This window comes from Vombatus ursinus, unplaced genomic scaffold (genome assembly GCF_900497805.2).
Source record: "Vombatus ursinus unplaced genomic scaffold, bare-nosed wombat genome assembly UNPS02014837.1, whole genome shotgun sequence".
Lineage (NCBI taxonomy): Eukaryota > Metazoa > Chordata > Mammalia > Diprotodontia > Vombatidae > Vombatus > Vombatus ursinus.
The window spans coordinates 3,119,319-3,133,381 of NW_020954615.1; the positions used below are offsets into that span (position 1 = coordinate 3,119,319).

At 44.5% G+C, this 14,063-nt stretch overlaps 1 protein-coding gene and 1 pseudogene across 2 annotated transcripts; one reads left to right on the top strand and one right to left on the bottom strand.

Annotated features, from left to right (window-relative positions):
• Window positions 1-4,300: 4,300 nt before the first annotated feature.
• On the top strand, window positions 4,301-4,972 carry LOC114026260 (annotated as a pseudogene).
• Window positions 4,973-8,739: 3,767 nt separating this feature from the next.
• Window positions 8,740-13,790, bottom strand: TPRKB (TP53RK binding protein). Of its 2 annotated transcripts, none has more exons than XM_027839934.1 (5): window positions 13,025-13,790; window positions 10,877-11,023; window positions 9,873-9,995; window positions 9,237-9,413; window positions 8,740-8,840 (listed from the first exon to the last, which is right to left on the bottom strand). In XM_027839934.1, exons 2-5 carry the CDS (start codon window positions 11,015-11,017, stop codon window positions 8,754-8,756), a joined length of 528 nt encoding a protein of 175 aa, XP_027695735.1. In that variant the 5' UTR covers window positions 11,018-11,023; window positions 13,025-13,790; the 3' UTR covers window positions 8,740-8,753. The 2 variants fall into 2 exon arrangements, with proteins under 2 accessions (XP_027695735.1, XP_027695734.1); XM_027839933.1 differs by having other exon boundaries at window positions 11,880-13,790.
• Window positions 13,791-14,063: the final 273 nt, after the last annotated feature.

Sequence of the window (14,063 nt, forward strand, 5' to 3'; positions counted from 1 at the left end):
GACAATCATCCCCCGTCATTGAAATTATTTACTTTCTTTTCAAAATACCCTTGGATCTTTCCAATGTTATTACAGGACATTTCCGACCCTCTCAATATTATATCTGATAGTAAATACTCTGTGCATGTGTGCCAAAGTATTGAGACCACAAAACTTAAACATATCCTAGCGCCTGATTTGTATTCTTTGTTTCAGCAACTACAATCACTACTTCATTCCCGTAATAACCCTATTTATATCACTCATATTAGAGCTCATTCTAATCTTCCTGGACCCTTAAGCACTGGTAATGCAAAAATTGATTCTCAATTACAATTCTTTCCAACTCTATTACCCCTAAATATTCAAAAGGCTGTTGATGCCCATACTCAATTTCATCAAAATGCTAACACAATCTGCCGACAATTTCATATTACTAGAGAACAAGCCAGGCAAATAGTTAAAAGCTGTTCTCAATGTGTTATATATTCAACTCCTTCCATCACTACCATAAATCCTTGGGGTTTACAACCCAACCATGTTCTCTGTTCATATTATAATATTAATTTAATTACAGGAATACCATACAATCCTACAGGACAAGCCCTAGTAGAATGAAAAAATAAAGACATTAAAACTTACTTAAATAAACAAAAAGGGGGAGTATGGACTACCACTCCTTCCATACCTTAAATTTTTTGAATGTCAATAAAGATGGGATTACACCTGCAGAAAAACACTTTCAAAAATGCAGGCTTCCTGAAGACAGAGTTATGTGGAAGGACCCACTTACAGGGAAGTGGGAAGGTCCAGATCCATTATTAACCTGGGGGAGAGGGTATGTTTGTGTCTTTTCAGAAACCTTTGATAAACCTGTCTGGATCCCAGACAAAAACATCCAAGCGTGTTCCACTACTCACCACCCAGATGAAGGAATTGAACTTGCAGCAGAAACGGAAGCGAACTATGAAGAGAAAGAAAAGACAGTCTAAATGAAGAAAAGTTACACAGCCTGGATTACAGCTTCCTACTTGGGGTCAAATAAAAACTCTCTGAAGGGGTCTAGAGGTTTTGGGGTGCTTGGAACCCCAAGATCACGACACCGGGCCCTCCCTGAAAGAATTCAACTCAAATCTTCTTCCAGCCAGAGAAATAGTTTATTAGAGATAAAACATATAGGCCAGTCTTTTAAGGAACCTGAAGATTAGTAACACCAGTAGTGAGAAGCTGGCAGGAGAGAGTCTCAGCCTTTGAATGGGGGCCAGGGTGGATCATATATACACTAAAGTAACTTTGGGTGGCCAGAGGAGGGGACTGGGAAAAGGGTGTAGGTGAGAATTCCGATTGGAAGGTCTGAGAGATTGAATAGACAATGGGAATAGATAATGAAGGGAGCTGGAAGGTAGAAGTTTGAAAGGATCAGAAGGTGGGGTTAGAGAGTTAAGGGGAGTAGATAAGGAACCTAAAAGTTTAAGGGTTTTCTGGGTTCTGTAAGCAAATGGGAGCCAAATTCCTTTTGGCGAAAAGAGGCAAAGGTCTCGGCTTCTGAAACTGAATGATGGGCACATACCCCATCATCTCCTCTAGAGCCATGACATTAAACCTCAGACCCCAGAGTTTGTCTTCATTGCAATGATTGCCCTGCTCTCTACCCAGCCGTCATACGGACATTGTGACCAGCATTGGACTTATTTTCCTTTAAAGCTTGTATAAAACCCCTACAAGTATTTATGATAGCTTCCTCCTTCTCCAATAGTTCAGAACCTGGATTTGTGAATTTGACACAGTCCAGGACTTTAGAATGAAATGTAACCTGTCTTAATTGTATTATCAAGCAACGTAGTGATCGAAATGACAAAATTGTTCTATTGGTTGAGCAACTCTCCTTTGCTGTTTTTCCCACTAATCTTTCTCATGAACGGTTCCGATCTTCCGGGAACACGCTCTGCAACTCATCTCATCATCACTACGCAGGTCGAAAAGACTTGTTGGGCTCCTCATTACTGGATTAACCCGCCCTCTACTGCATTGCAGTCAGAGATATGAGATGCACAATTTGTAAATGAGCTTGCCAAAGATATTAGCTCAGCCTTACGAGCTCAAGAAGCTATTGATAGGGATTTATCATATAAGGTTAATCTGTTACAGCAATCTGTACTATATTTGGGGGATGAACTTGAAACATTAAAAACACGCCTTTTGCTATGTTGTGATTATCGATATACCTATATATGTGTCACTCCTTTACCTTACAATAATTCCAATCCTGATATGACTTGGGACAAAGTGTGAGCAAGGCTCAGGACGCATGGCATAGTTCTAACATTACTCTCAATGTTGACACTCTTCATGCTTTTGCCCTCATTATTGAAAATAGTCCACGACCAAGAATTGATCCTAATAAAGTTGCTGAAAATATTTTATCTACTCTGCAAGGATTGTCCCCTTTCCAAGGTATATCATTGCTTCTACATGTTTTGCCATATGTTGTAATTCTTTTATGCTTGTGTCTATACTGTCCTTTTATATTCAAAATGTTTTCCTTTATGCTGAAGCCCATAATGAGCCAGTTAATGGAACTCAAGCTAGCAAACAAAAAAGAGGGAGATGTTGGGGACAGGATCTACCTGGAAAATCTCTAAACTGTTAGGGGTCAGTACGTGTAAAGGCAATGGCCTTCTCTGGATCATCTGTCCTTGATTGTACCCTGGACTTGCTTTGCTGCTGAGTAAACATTTACTGAGTCCTGTGGGAAAGCGCGTAGTCACAAGTAAATAAAGAAGTCTTAGAATAGACAATCAACCTTCACCTTGAAGCGATGCTCCTCTGGAGTCTTATCTAGTGAGAACTTTGTATCTTTAGCTCTTGTTCTCGGGATATTGTAAATCATCATTCACTTTTATGTATAAAAGTTCAAGCCTCACTAGAAATAAACAGTCCTGTGGCTGATCACCCTTGACTCTCCTAGCCCAGCATTGTCCTGTTTATTTTTCCATAATCGCGTCTCGTCATAAGCCAGCTGCTGGCAATGCTCTGCTCCCAGTAGGCACTTAATAGATGGATGCCTGTGTCTGTCCCACTTCTCATGGTGGCAGCAGCCAAGTGTTTACAACAAAGCTTTTGTGGGAAGCTGATGTTGGAAACAGCGGTAAAAGGCCCTGGACCAGCTCCTTGACTCCAAACACAGAACTCTACACATTAGCTCATGCTGCCACTAAGAATAAAAGAAAAATAGAGACTTACGATCATTTATTCATCCAGTCATTTTCAGGCAGTCCAACTCTTTGTGACCCCATTTGGGGTTTTCTTGGCAAAGATACTGAAAGGGTTTGCCATTCCCTTCTCCAGCTCATTTTACAGATGAGAAAAGTAAACAGGGTTAAGTGAGTTGGCCAGGGTCACACTGCTAGTAAGTATCTAAGACCAGATTTGAACTAAGTCTTCCTGACTCCAGGACTGCACCACCTAGCTGCTCTATGATCATTTATAATATTAATTAAAATTTTTAAACAATTTATAAATGAAATAATAGAGAGATATCCTTGGTTGCTATTTTGTAAATTGTAGATGTGAACATATATTTAAGTATCTCACTGTAGTTTGTTTTTTCTTTTTTGGAAATGACAAACTATGAAGAAAGACTCCCAAAGACTTCAATGGGAAAAAGTAGGGCAGAAACCCCAGGGAGGGAGTGAGAAGTTGAGGACCCCGCTGCCATCAGAGGTTCCCTGAATTAAGGAAAGCCATTGTCCTCTGCCAGACTTCAGAGAGGGAGTTCCCATGGAGACCTTGGGGAGTGGCCATGGAGACCTTGGGGAGTGAACAGAGAGGAGGACGGATTGGAGTTTGCTGTAGACTGGAGCAAACGGACAATTCCTTTGAGCAACACCTGAACAGCCTGGTGTGCAGGTGAGGGGAGAGGGAAAGGGCATCTTCCTTGGGGAAATCCTCTTCCTTGGAGCCTAGGGACTGGGCAGGCATGCATTCCACTCCCATTGGAAGATTTGGTCCCCGATGGGTCTGAGAGCACCATTTTATTTCTTTCTCCCTATCTCCAGCTGTGTCTGTCCCCTTAAACATCCCTAGGTGGCATGTCTCTGGAGGGCACGAGGAACCTCTGGAGCAGGCAGAGCGATGAATTGGAGCTCCTTTGCCCTCCCATCAGGCAGTGTCCTCTCTGGGCTTCAGGGGCAGGAGGTAGGCTTTGGGAGGAAAGATGGAGTGATGAAGGCAGGCAGGAGGGAGCTGGAGGAATAGGAAAGGCAGAGGTTCACTTGGATTTCATCCACAGGGTTCCTAGGACATAGAAGAAGCAACTTCCATGGCTCCCTGACAAATCCTGAGATACCAAGACCAAGACTGGCATGTGGTGAGGGCCATATTCGTGGATGGATTGATGCAGCTAGTTGTTGACAATTTCTGGTGTCAGCTGAAACAGCCCAGAAGCTTCCTGCTCCTGCTGGGAGGCCCAGGGACCCTGTTCCTTGGCTCTGGCTCCCTCCTCCTGTCTCTCCTGGCCCTCCTGGGACTCTTGGTTATCCTGTGGCTGGTTGCTAGGTATCCCTTTTCCTATTATGTAGACCACTCTCTGCACACTGACATGTGGGACATCAGGGCATCCTACCTCAATGACAAAAGATCCTGTTTCTGGGTGGCAGAGTTAGGGGGTCAGGTGGCGGACTTGGCATGTGTCTGCCCAGCACAAGAGGTTTCAGGAAGACAGAAAAATCTGGAGCTGGTACACTTATCTGTGAGACGGGACCACCGGGGCCAGGGCATCACCAAGACCTTGATTCAGACTGTGTTCCACTTTGCTCAGGACAAGGCATACAACAGTATTGTCCTGACAACTCCCAGCTTGAATTACCCAGCAAGAAGATTGTATGAGAGTCTTGGCTTCTGGAAATCCCATGAAACAATGATGGCATTGAAATGGTCCATTGCCTCCATTTCTTTAGATTATTACAAATACACTTTGTCCCTCTCTTCCTGAAAGGCCCTTGGCCCACATCAGCTTTTTGGCTATCAGCAGGTGGTTTCTGTAGTGATTGATCAATAAAGGTTGTTGACTGACCTGGAGCCGTTGATGACCTCTTCTTATTTGCAAAATGTCCTCTGAAAATGTGCTTCTTGGCTGAGGGACAACCTTAGAGAAAAACTGGTTTATATCAAAATGCAAATGTGTGGGAAGGTCTGAATTATTGTATTTTAAGTGTTTTAAGGGGAGAGATGGTCTTGCTAATGGGTAGGGTCCTATACTGATGTTCCAGAAGAGTTGGGCTCACATCTTGCTTCCTGTACCGACTTGCTGCATGACTCTGGGAAAATCACCTAGCCTCCGTGAACTCAAATGTGGGTGACAATAACACATGTTGTGCCTATGTCACAGGGCTGAGTAAAGCTCATGTGGTAGCTCTGTAGACTTGAGGGACCACACCAGAGGATGATTCTGTCCCCAGATAACTGTTTGCCGTGAATCCTTAGGCAGGGGACTGTCAAGCGTGGTCAAGTGGGGAAATGATAGGGTTGAGTTGGATTCAGTGAGCCTTGATCAGAATGCCCTCTCTGTGACAAGCCCAGAGCTAGGTACTAAGGGGAGAAATGAGAAAAGGATGGAAGGTGCTTTGTGAACGTTCAAATCAGGGGAGTCCTAGAGCAGCTGTCATGGCTAGGAGCCTACATTTTCAGCGAGGATTAACACCTTGGAAACCAGTAAACATTATGAATCATTTGTTGTTTTGTTCATTGTCTAGATTTCAGAAGGGAATGGAGAAAACGTTAATACTATTGACTAAACTGAAAAGTGTGCTCCAAAGTACTTTTTTATTTTTCATTTTTGGAGAGCTAGGTGTTAAGCATTTCCCAGCACATTACCACTTAAAGCCTGATCTCAGTGGCAGCTTATTACAAAGACAAAAACAAAGCGGGCCTCTGTAACTCTTACCTGGTGTCCCTTCACCCCCATATTACTTTGAATTTCCTTGCTTTTTAAAGTTTTTGAACTGTTATATTTACTTTTACAATTACTTTGATCCCCCCCCCCATCTTTCCCTTGTCCCAGAGAATTATGCCTTATAACAATGAATTACAAAAAAAAAAAAATTAGCCAAATACATTCCGCTCCCCCCCCCCCCATCAAATGACATTATATGTAATGTTCTACACCCAGGGACTCTCACCACTGCAAAAGCAGGGGTAGGTGACTCCTCATTGTGTTTCCTTGGGGATCAACTTCTGCTTTATCATTTCACAGCACTCAGGGTTGTTGTTTTTTGTTTTTTCCATTTATATCAACTGTGAGGGTCTGCATTCAAATTCTGGCTCTATCACACAGCCCTTGTGGGATCCTGGCCAGTAACACTCAATGCTTTATAATGTCCAAAGCTCTTCATAGACTTTATGTCATTTGAGTCTCCTAAATCAAGGAGGCAGCTTTTGTGATTATCCCCCTTTTACAGATGAGGAAACATGATTTTTTAAAAACTTAATTTTTTGTTTTTTTTTTTTTTAGTTTTAATTTTAAGTTCCAAACTGTCTCCTTCCCTCGCTCCCCACCCAGTTCTAGAGGAAGCCACCGTTTGACAGACATGTATGTGTGTGCACACACACATACAAACATATGTGTATGTGTGTGTATATACATGTATATGTATATACACACATATGTAAAACCATACTGTGCATACTTCTATTTATCAGTTCTTTCTCTGGAGGTGGAAAGCATCTTTCTTCATGGGTCCTTTCCAGTTGATTTGAGTACTTATAATACTCAGAATAACTCAGTCATTCACAGTCCTTTCAACAATATTGCTGTTACTGCGCACAACATTCTCCTGGTTCTGCTCATTTCACTCTGCATTATTTCACGCAAGTCTTTCCAGGTTTTCCTAAAATCAACCTGCTCATCATTTCTTATAGCACAGAGGAAACATAATTTGAAAGGTTAGTGACTTCCCTCTGGTCACCCTGGTAGTGAAGGTCAGAGGTGGGATTTGAACTCAGGTCTCTGCAGAGTCACCATATTCATCATTCTGTTTATTATGCTATGCATTACTTAACTGCTCTGGGCCTCGGTTTCCTCATCTGTAAAACAAGCAGGTTCGATTGTATGACATTTTAGGATGGTGCAGGTCTACTTTCCCGGGATCTGGGATAGGCATTAGAGAAGGCACAGGACAGCTCCTTGGATTGACTGGAATGATAGCAGTGAAGTGAGAAGTGGGTCTACTAAACACTTCTTTCACTTTTCTTTTTTCCATCTCAGGAGAATGATCTTTAGGTTGTGAAGGGCAGAAGCCATTTTGTTACTAGAGGGCAGGGGAAACTGCAAAGAGAGGAAGGAGAGGTTGGGACAGCATCTAGCTGCCCTCAGGGGCTTCAATGCTCACACTGACAGACCCCTTCCAAAGCTCCTCGGAACCTAAACTCGATGGCCCCCTCCGCCAGTTTGGCTCAGATGGAGGGAGAGAGGGGAGGAAAAGGGAGAGAGGCTTTCCCTGAGTTTTCTCCATCTCTACACTTCTTCCCATCGCTTCCCGAGGAGCAGGTCTGCTCTCTCCTTTGGACCATTTCCCAGGTCAGAGGCTCTGCCTTCAGGGCCCAGACCAAAGTTATGGGCCAAAGGAAGTTGAGGAAATACAGCTGGGGTTCTTAAAGGGGCAGGCAGGTCCTCCCAGAGACAAGGGCTGGAACTAGGGAAACCTGGATTCCTGTCCAGGAGGAAGGTGAAAATTCTTTGTCTGAGGTCATGCCATCAGGGTGATGAAGTGAGAAGCATTTATTAAGCACCAACAATTTGCCAGGCCAGGGCAAAAATGAACCAGTCCCTGATCTCAAGGAATTTACCCACCTTCTGGGGAGACAATGTGTGCACATTATAAGTAAATAAAAAATAATCACCAGTTAATTGGGGGTTAGACAGGGCACTAGCCTTTAGAGGAGTTTAAGAAAAGGGGAGGGGAATAAATAAGCCTTTATTCTGTGACAGGCCCTGGGAAGTAGATGCCCTTATTATTGCCATTTTACAGTTAAGGAAACTGAGGCAGACGAGGTTAAGTGATCTGCCCAGGGTTATACAGCTTGTAAGTGATTTGAACTCGGGTCTTCCTCACTCCGGGCCCACTGCTCTAACTATTTCGCCATCAGTTACCTCGGTGAAAGAAGGGCACTTGGGCTGAGCTTTGCAGAAAGTCACAGATTCTAAGAGGAGAGATGGGGTGCGGGTGCATTCTGTGCAACGGCAGGAGATGGGAGACGGGATCTTGTGCGTGAGGAGCAGCAAGGAAGGCAGTCTGGCTCCCTGGACAAGTGCATGCTGGGAAATGCAGGGCTTGGAAGGCCAATCCGAGGTCCCAGGGAGCCACCGCAGGGCTTTAGGAAGACCCCGCTGATAGCTGAATGAAGCTGGATTCCAGAGAGTGAGAAAAGCAGTGACGAGGCCTTGTGCTAGTCCAGGAGTGAACATGGGCTCAGATCCCAGCTTTGACACTTACAGGTCACTCCCTGGGCCTCAGTCTCTTTACCTGTACAATGGGGGTGGGGTGGACGTGTAAAGAGAAGGGGCAGGATGGGAGCGGGGTGAGTGCACACAGGACCTGCTGACCCGCCATGCTGAGCAGGACCTCCAACCAGAGCCCTGCTGGGCAAGGGCAGACAGGGTGCCCAATTAGCAGAGCCTTCACTCCTCAATGAGATCGACAGGAGAGGATTGTAAGACTACAAAAAGTTATCATCAAAATCACGCCAAAAACATTTGTTGATTCTTTTTTTTTATTTCATAAAACATCTTTGGTTGACATTCTGCAAATGATACTTTCTAATAATGTCCCGATCTTTTCTTCTTTGGGAGTCAGTTTGTATGTCTGTAAAAATAAAGTCACACATGGCACATTAATACTGGGCATGACCAACTCAATTTCACTCACTCATACAGAATCAAAAGAAATTCATGGTCATCACTTTCTGATAAGGAACACCGTCCAATTTTTCAAAGGCAGACAATTGAAAGAATATGGAAGTAGGTACTGGCCAACATTTCTCCAAGGATTGTGAACCCAGAACATTTTTCAAGGATTTCCCCATAGTTCTCCACTCAGTCCTGCCCAAAGTTAAAATGTCTTGAAAAGGCTTAAGGAAACATGTTCTCACCACCAGGTCCAGGGGACTCAGAGGGGAACCTTTCTGATCAAGCCAATAACAATAAAACAAACTCTTTCCACCCCGTCACTATCAATCTGAAAACATGAGATTCCTCCAACCTTTTTTATTTTGGTGATATCTGTTATTTCTGGAAGTTTGTCTAAGGAAACCTGATGACCATCCACCTGAGATATGAGGTCTTCTGGATTCATTCGCTTTTCTCCTTCTTCGACATAAACAATTAAAACTGAAGAGTCACTGTCTGACATGCCAAACTTTTTCAAGGCCTCTGAAATCTGCCATGAAAGCAAAAGGGTTCCATCAGGGCTTCTGAGCTAGATCATGAAAGAGCACATCCCACAGTGGCAGAATAAACAGTGTCCTGGACAGTGGGAAGAGGGCAAGAGCCTTTCCCACTTGAAATGGGCTCTTTGTTTAAATGGCACTCACAGGTGTGTCTTGCCTTAACTTTTCTCCTAGTGACACGGGCATTGCGAACTCATCAGCTCTCATCTTTGAGGCCCACCCCGAACTTCTCTCAATGTCAGGAGTGCGTTCCTGCCTTCAACGGGACAGACTCGGATGTGTCCTACGGGTCTCCCACCCACCTTCTGGGTATCTGCCAGATCCTTAGTAAGCCCAATTCTATCACTTCAATGGATCACAACATTTCACCAGGTCTGAATGGGTTCAATTTCCAGCCTGGCATTAAGCAGACGAGGTCCTGCAGAAGTCAGAGAGTAAAGTGCCCTTACGTTGTTGTTTGGGGAAAGGTTGAAGATAATTTCTGTGCACAGAGTCCTTGTCTTCATTTTCCCAAGCTTGTGGAGATGGACGGCCTTGTTGGCTGCCACAAGGATCTGAAATGGATCAAGCACCTACAGCAGAGGAGAAGAGGAAGAAGGACAGACCGAGGCCTTGGAGTGCGCTGCAGAGGGGCCTGCTTGGGTCCCTGAATTTGAGAGGTGGGTGAGGGAAGGGAAGCCTCTCACTTTGTAGATAAGAAAACTGAAGCCCAGAGGGGGAAGGAGTTTCCCCAAGGTTACTCAGAGAGTTAATGCCAGGTTCACCTGGTCTCCTGACTTCCAGGTCAGAGTTCTATCAACTACCCAAGCACCAAGCCAGGAAAATCTGGCTGTGCAGCCCATCCTTGTTAAGATATTGGTTCAGGTATCAGGTGTTCATTTTTCTCCTCCCAATCTCATTGACATAGAACCTGACTCTGATCTGTGATTTTAGGATGACAACAAAAGTTAAAAACACAACAGGAAAGATAAAAATTAATAAAGCAACTTTATTTGAATGGAAAGAAATATTTTAAAATAATATTTATATACCATGTAATAATATAAATATATTATTATACTAATAAATTTAATTTTAAAATTAAATTAAAATAAAAATTAAATTAATATTATTATATTAATATATAATAATAAAATAATAATATACCATAAAATTAATATGGTAGGTTCATATAATTTTTAAGTCAAATTTTTTTTCCTCTTTCAAAGAGATGTCATTTTAAGGCTGCAACTTTCTTTCTGTTTTCCTTTTATAATTTAGTTACATCTTTCAGAGTGACCTATTTTTGGACCAACAATTCTCTTTCTAACATGTCTGATGTTAGAAGAATTTTAGGCTAACCTTGAAGTTGCTTCCATAAAATAGAGGAAACATCACACACATACTGCAATGTCTATAAGATGGGGTGGAGACATAAATTATTAATTCAGTCTAGAAGCAGCCACTTACTTACCATCGTAGCATTAATTAATGCTCCATCAATGCTACCTTCCATGGCCTTTTTTCTTAAATCTCCAGCATTTTTTACACCACGAAATAAGAGAAGAGTCACTGTGCACTCAGGAAATAGGTCTAACTGTGATGTGAACTGCATTTTCCACTGCAGCGGACAAAAAAAATACCTAGAGAATTACTTTTTTTTTATGTTACCATAGAATATTACAGGCACAAGTGAGAATGGCTCACACCCCTTCTCCCCAATCTCAAAACCCTGACCCTTAATTTAGCGTCCCTGGATGAAGGCAATTGGAATCGTGCCTCTTTAAGACACGGATTATTATCTTCTCTACATAGTAAAACATATGGAGGTTAAGCAAGGTTAGTTACAGCAGTACCGTGTTCTAATTCGTGAAAGAAAGATCTACAAACTGTGGCAGCGATGTGGCATAATAGACAGAGCTTTAAATTTGGGAGTCAGGAGTGTTTGGGTCCAAATTGCTCTTCTGACCCTTAAGTGCCCTGGGAGAATCACTTCACCTGAGCCCCAAATGGGTACCCGAGGTCATCCAGGTGGCACAGCCAGAATCGGACCCGAAGCGCCTCCTCTTTCATTAATGGCCCCCAATTTATCCCATCTATAGCTTGTTTCTACACATCTATTCTATCGTTGTCTCCCCCTTCAGATTCTGGATTCCTGAAGGGCAGGCACTGTCTTTTGCTTCTTTTCATATCCCTGGCCCTTAGCACAGTGCCTGGCACATAGAAGGCACTTAGTGTATGTTGACTTGATTAAGTCATCTGATTCCAGGTCCCCTGCTCTTTCCACTGTGCTAAACACCCCTTCCCTCCACTGAGAAGCACTCTGCAAACTGTAATCTGCTCTCTAAACACAAGCAATTATTATTATTATTATTGTTAATAAGTGACAAATGCCTGGAGTCCCGATTTGATGAGTGACTTAGGAGAGAAGATGAGACAAGCCTCAGCAAGTCCATGGACCTTTTTCGGGTGCTTACATAAAGATGATTTCTGCAAAGCGTTCTGTAAACCTCGATGCCTCATATAAGCCTTGGCTCCTATTTGCCTCGCTGTCTCGCACTAGGAACCCCAAGAGAAAATGATGGTTTTATGTCTGATTCATGACCTTCTCAAGCTCTTTCTCCAGGTGCTCCATAATCGTCCAGGAACTCTGGGATCTCATCAATTTGCACATCCTCTCTAACTGCAGATTGCGACCCACCGATGCCTAGCTGAACCTATTTCTCCGATGCTTATCCTAGTCTCCCCATAAGACCAGAAGATTCCGATGTTCTGCCCCAGACGTATCCTGTATATGCCCATTTGTCTCCTCCATTAGAGTGTAAGCCTCTTGAAGGCAAGGACTGTTTTCTCTTGCATCCTAAGGACTTAAAGACAGTAACTGGCACTGAGAAAGGGCTATATATACTAGCTATTATTCTCATAATTATCAGTGATTATTCTCAATATTATCTCCATTTTACAGATGGGGAAACTAAGGCAAGGCAGTGGTTAAGTGGCTTGCCCAGGGTTGAACAGCCAATCTATGTCAGGGGCCAAATTTGAATGCGGGTCTTCCTGGGTCTGAAGCCGGCTTCCCGTGCCAGGCTGCCTCTCTCATCCTCAATATCATGTCCATTTTACAGATGAGTAAACTGAGCACTTAAGCCATTTGTCCAGGGCTGCACAGCTAGTCAAGTATCTTAGGATGGATCTGAACGTTCTATATCTACTTTAATAGTAACTCATTGATGGTTTCATTCGTTCATTCATTTATTCACTCATTCGTTCATGGATCCGAGTGTAAACAAAACTCGGGAAGGTGAGGATTTCATAGAAAGCTCCGGGGTGCCCTGGAAGCCCTGGCCCCTGGTGACGTCACCCTCACAACGTTCCCTCCGTCCTAGGCAAGCCACGCCCCCACCGCACGCCACCAATGACAGCCTCCGGTTCTCCCCAGACGCCCGACGCCGTGACGTCACCGCCGCCGCCAGAGCGCCTCCGCGCCCTCCGCCGGAGCAGCCATGGCTGCCGATCTGTAGTCGCTCCTGGCCCCAATGCCGGGAGGCCTCGGCCAGGTCTGAGCCCGCTCCGGCCCCCGCTCCCCAGCCTCTGGTGCCACCCTACGCAGAGGAGGACTTACATAGCTCCACTTGTTCCCCACTGAAACCCTTCTTTTCGGAAATGGCGCCCTCTTCCTTCCTCACGATTCCTGGGGGCTCGCGCACGCGCCCTGATGCCAATTCCTGTTCTTCGGTTTCTATGTCCCGCCCCTTCGCGCGCTCCCGCGCTCACTTCCGGTTTCCGGTTGTGGTTGGTTTGTTTCTTCCCAGGCGCCCGCCTCCTCTGGGCCTCCACCTCCCCTCTGTCAGGCGAGGGGGCGGGGCCATATTAGAGTCATTTATTGAGCGCGCGTTGATTGAGCATCTGCTGCATGCCAAGTCCGCCGCGCTCTGAGTCTCTCCCCTCACAGACCTGTGGCTGTTTACGTGCCGACTTCCCCATTAGACTGTAAGCCCCCTTGGGGCAGGGGCTGATTTTTGTCTTTTTTTGTGTTCCCAGCCTGGCACCCGGTAGGCGCTTAATAAATGCTTATCGACAGAGCTAAACAGCCCCAGGTGGTGAATTCAGAATCTGTACAGAGTATTGAGCGGGTGCCGGAAGAGCAGCAAGTGGGGAGATCAAGATGGCAGCCCCTTGTGGGAAGGCCCATGGGATTCCCAGCAGCCAAGGGGAGGGTGAGGAGTCCAGGAAGAGTTACATGCAGCTTGAGAGGGGCAGACAGATGGAAGATGGAAGGAGGGAAGGTGCAATCAGGCGATTAACCAGCATCCATTAAGCACCTACTGCATACAGACACAGGAGTGGTTTTCTGTTTCCTTCTCCAGCTCATTTTGGAGATGAGGAAACTCAGGCAAAGAGGGTAAAGTAATTGCCCGGGGTCACACAGGTAGTAAATGTCTGAGGCTGGATTTGAACTCAGGAAGGTGAGTCTTCTGGACTCCAGGCACATAGAAGGTACTTAGTGTACTTTGACTTGATTAAGTCATCTGATTCCAGGTCCCCTGCTCTTTCCACTGTGCTAAACACCCCTTCCCTCCACTGAGAAGCACTCTGCAAACTGTAATGTGCTCTCTAAACACAAGCAATTATTATTATTATTATTGTTAATAAGTGACAAG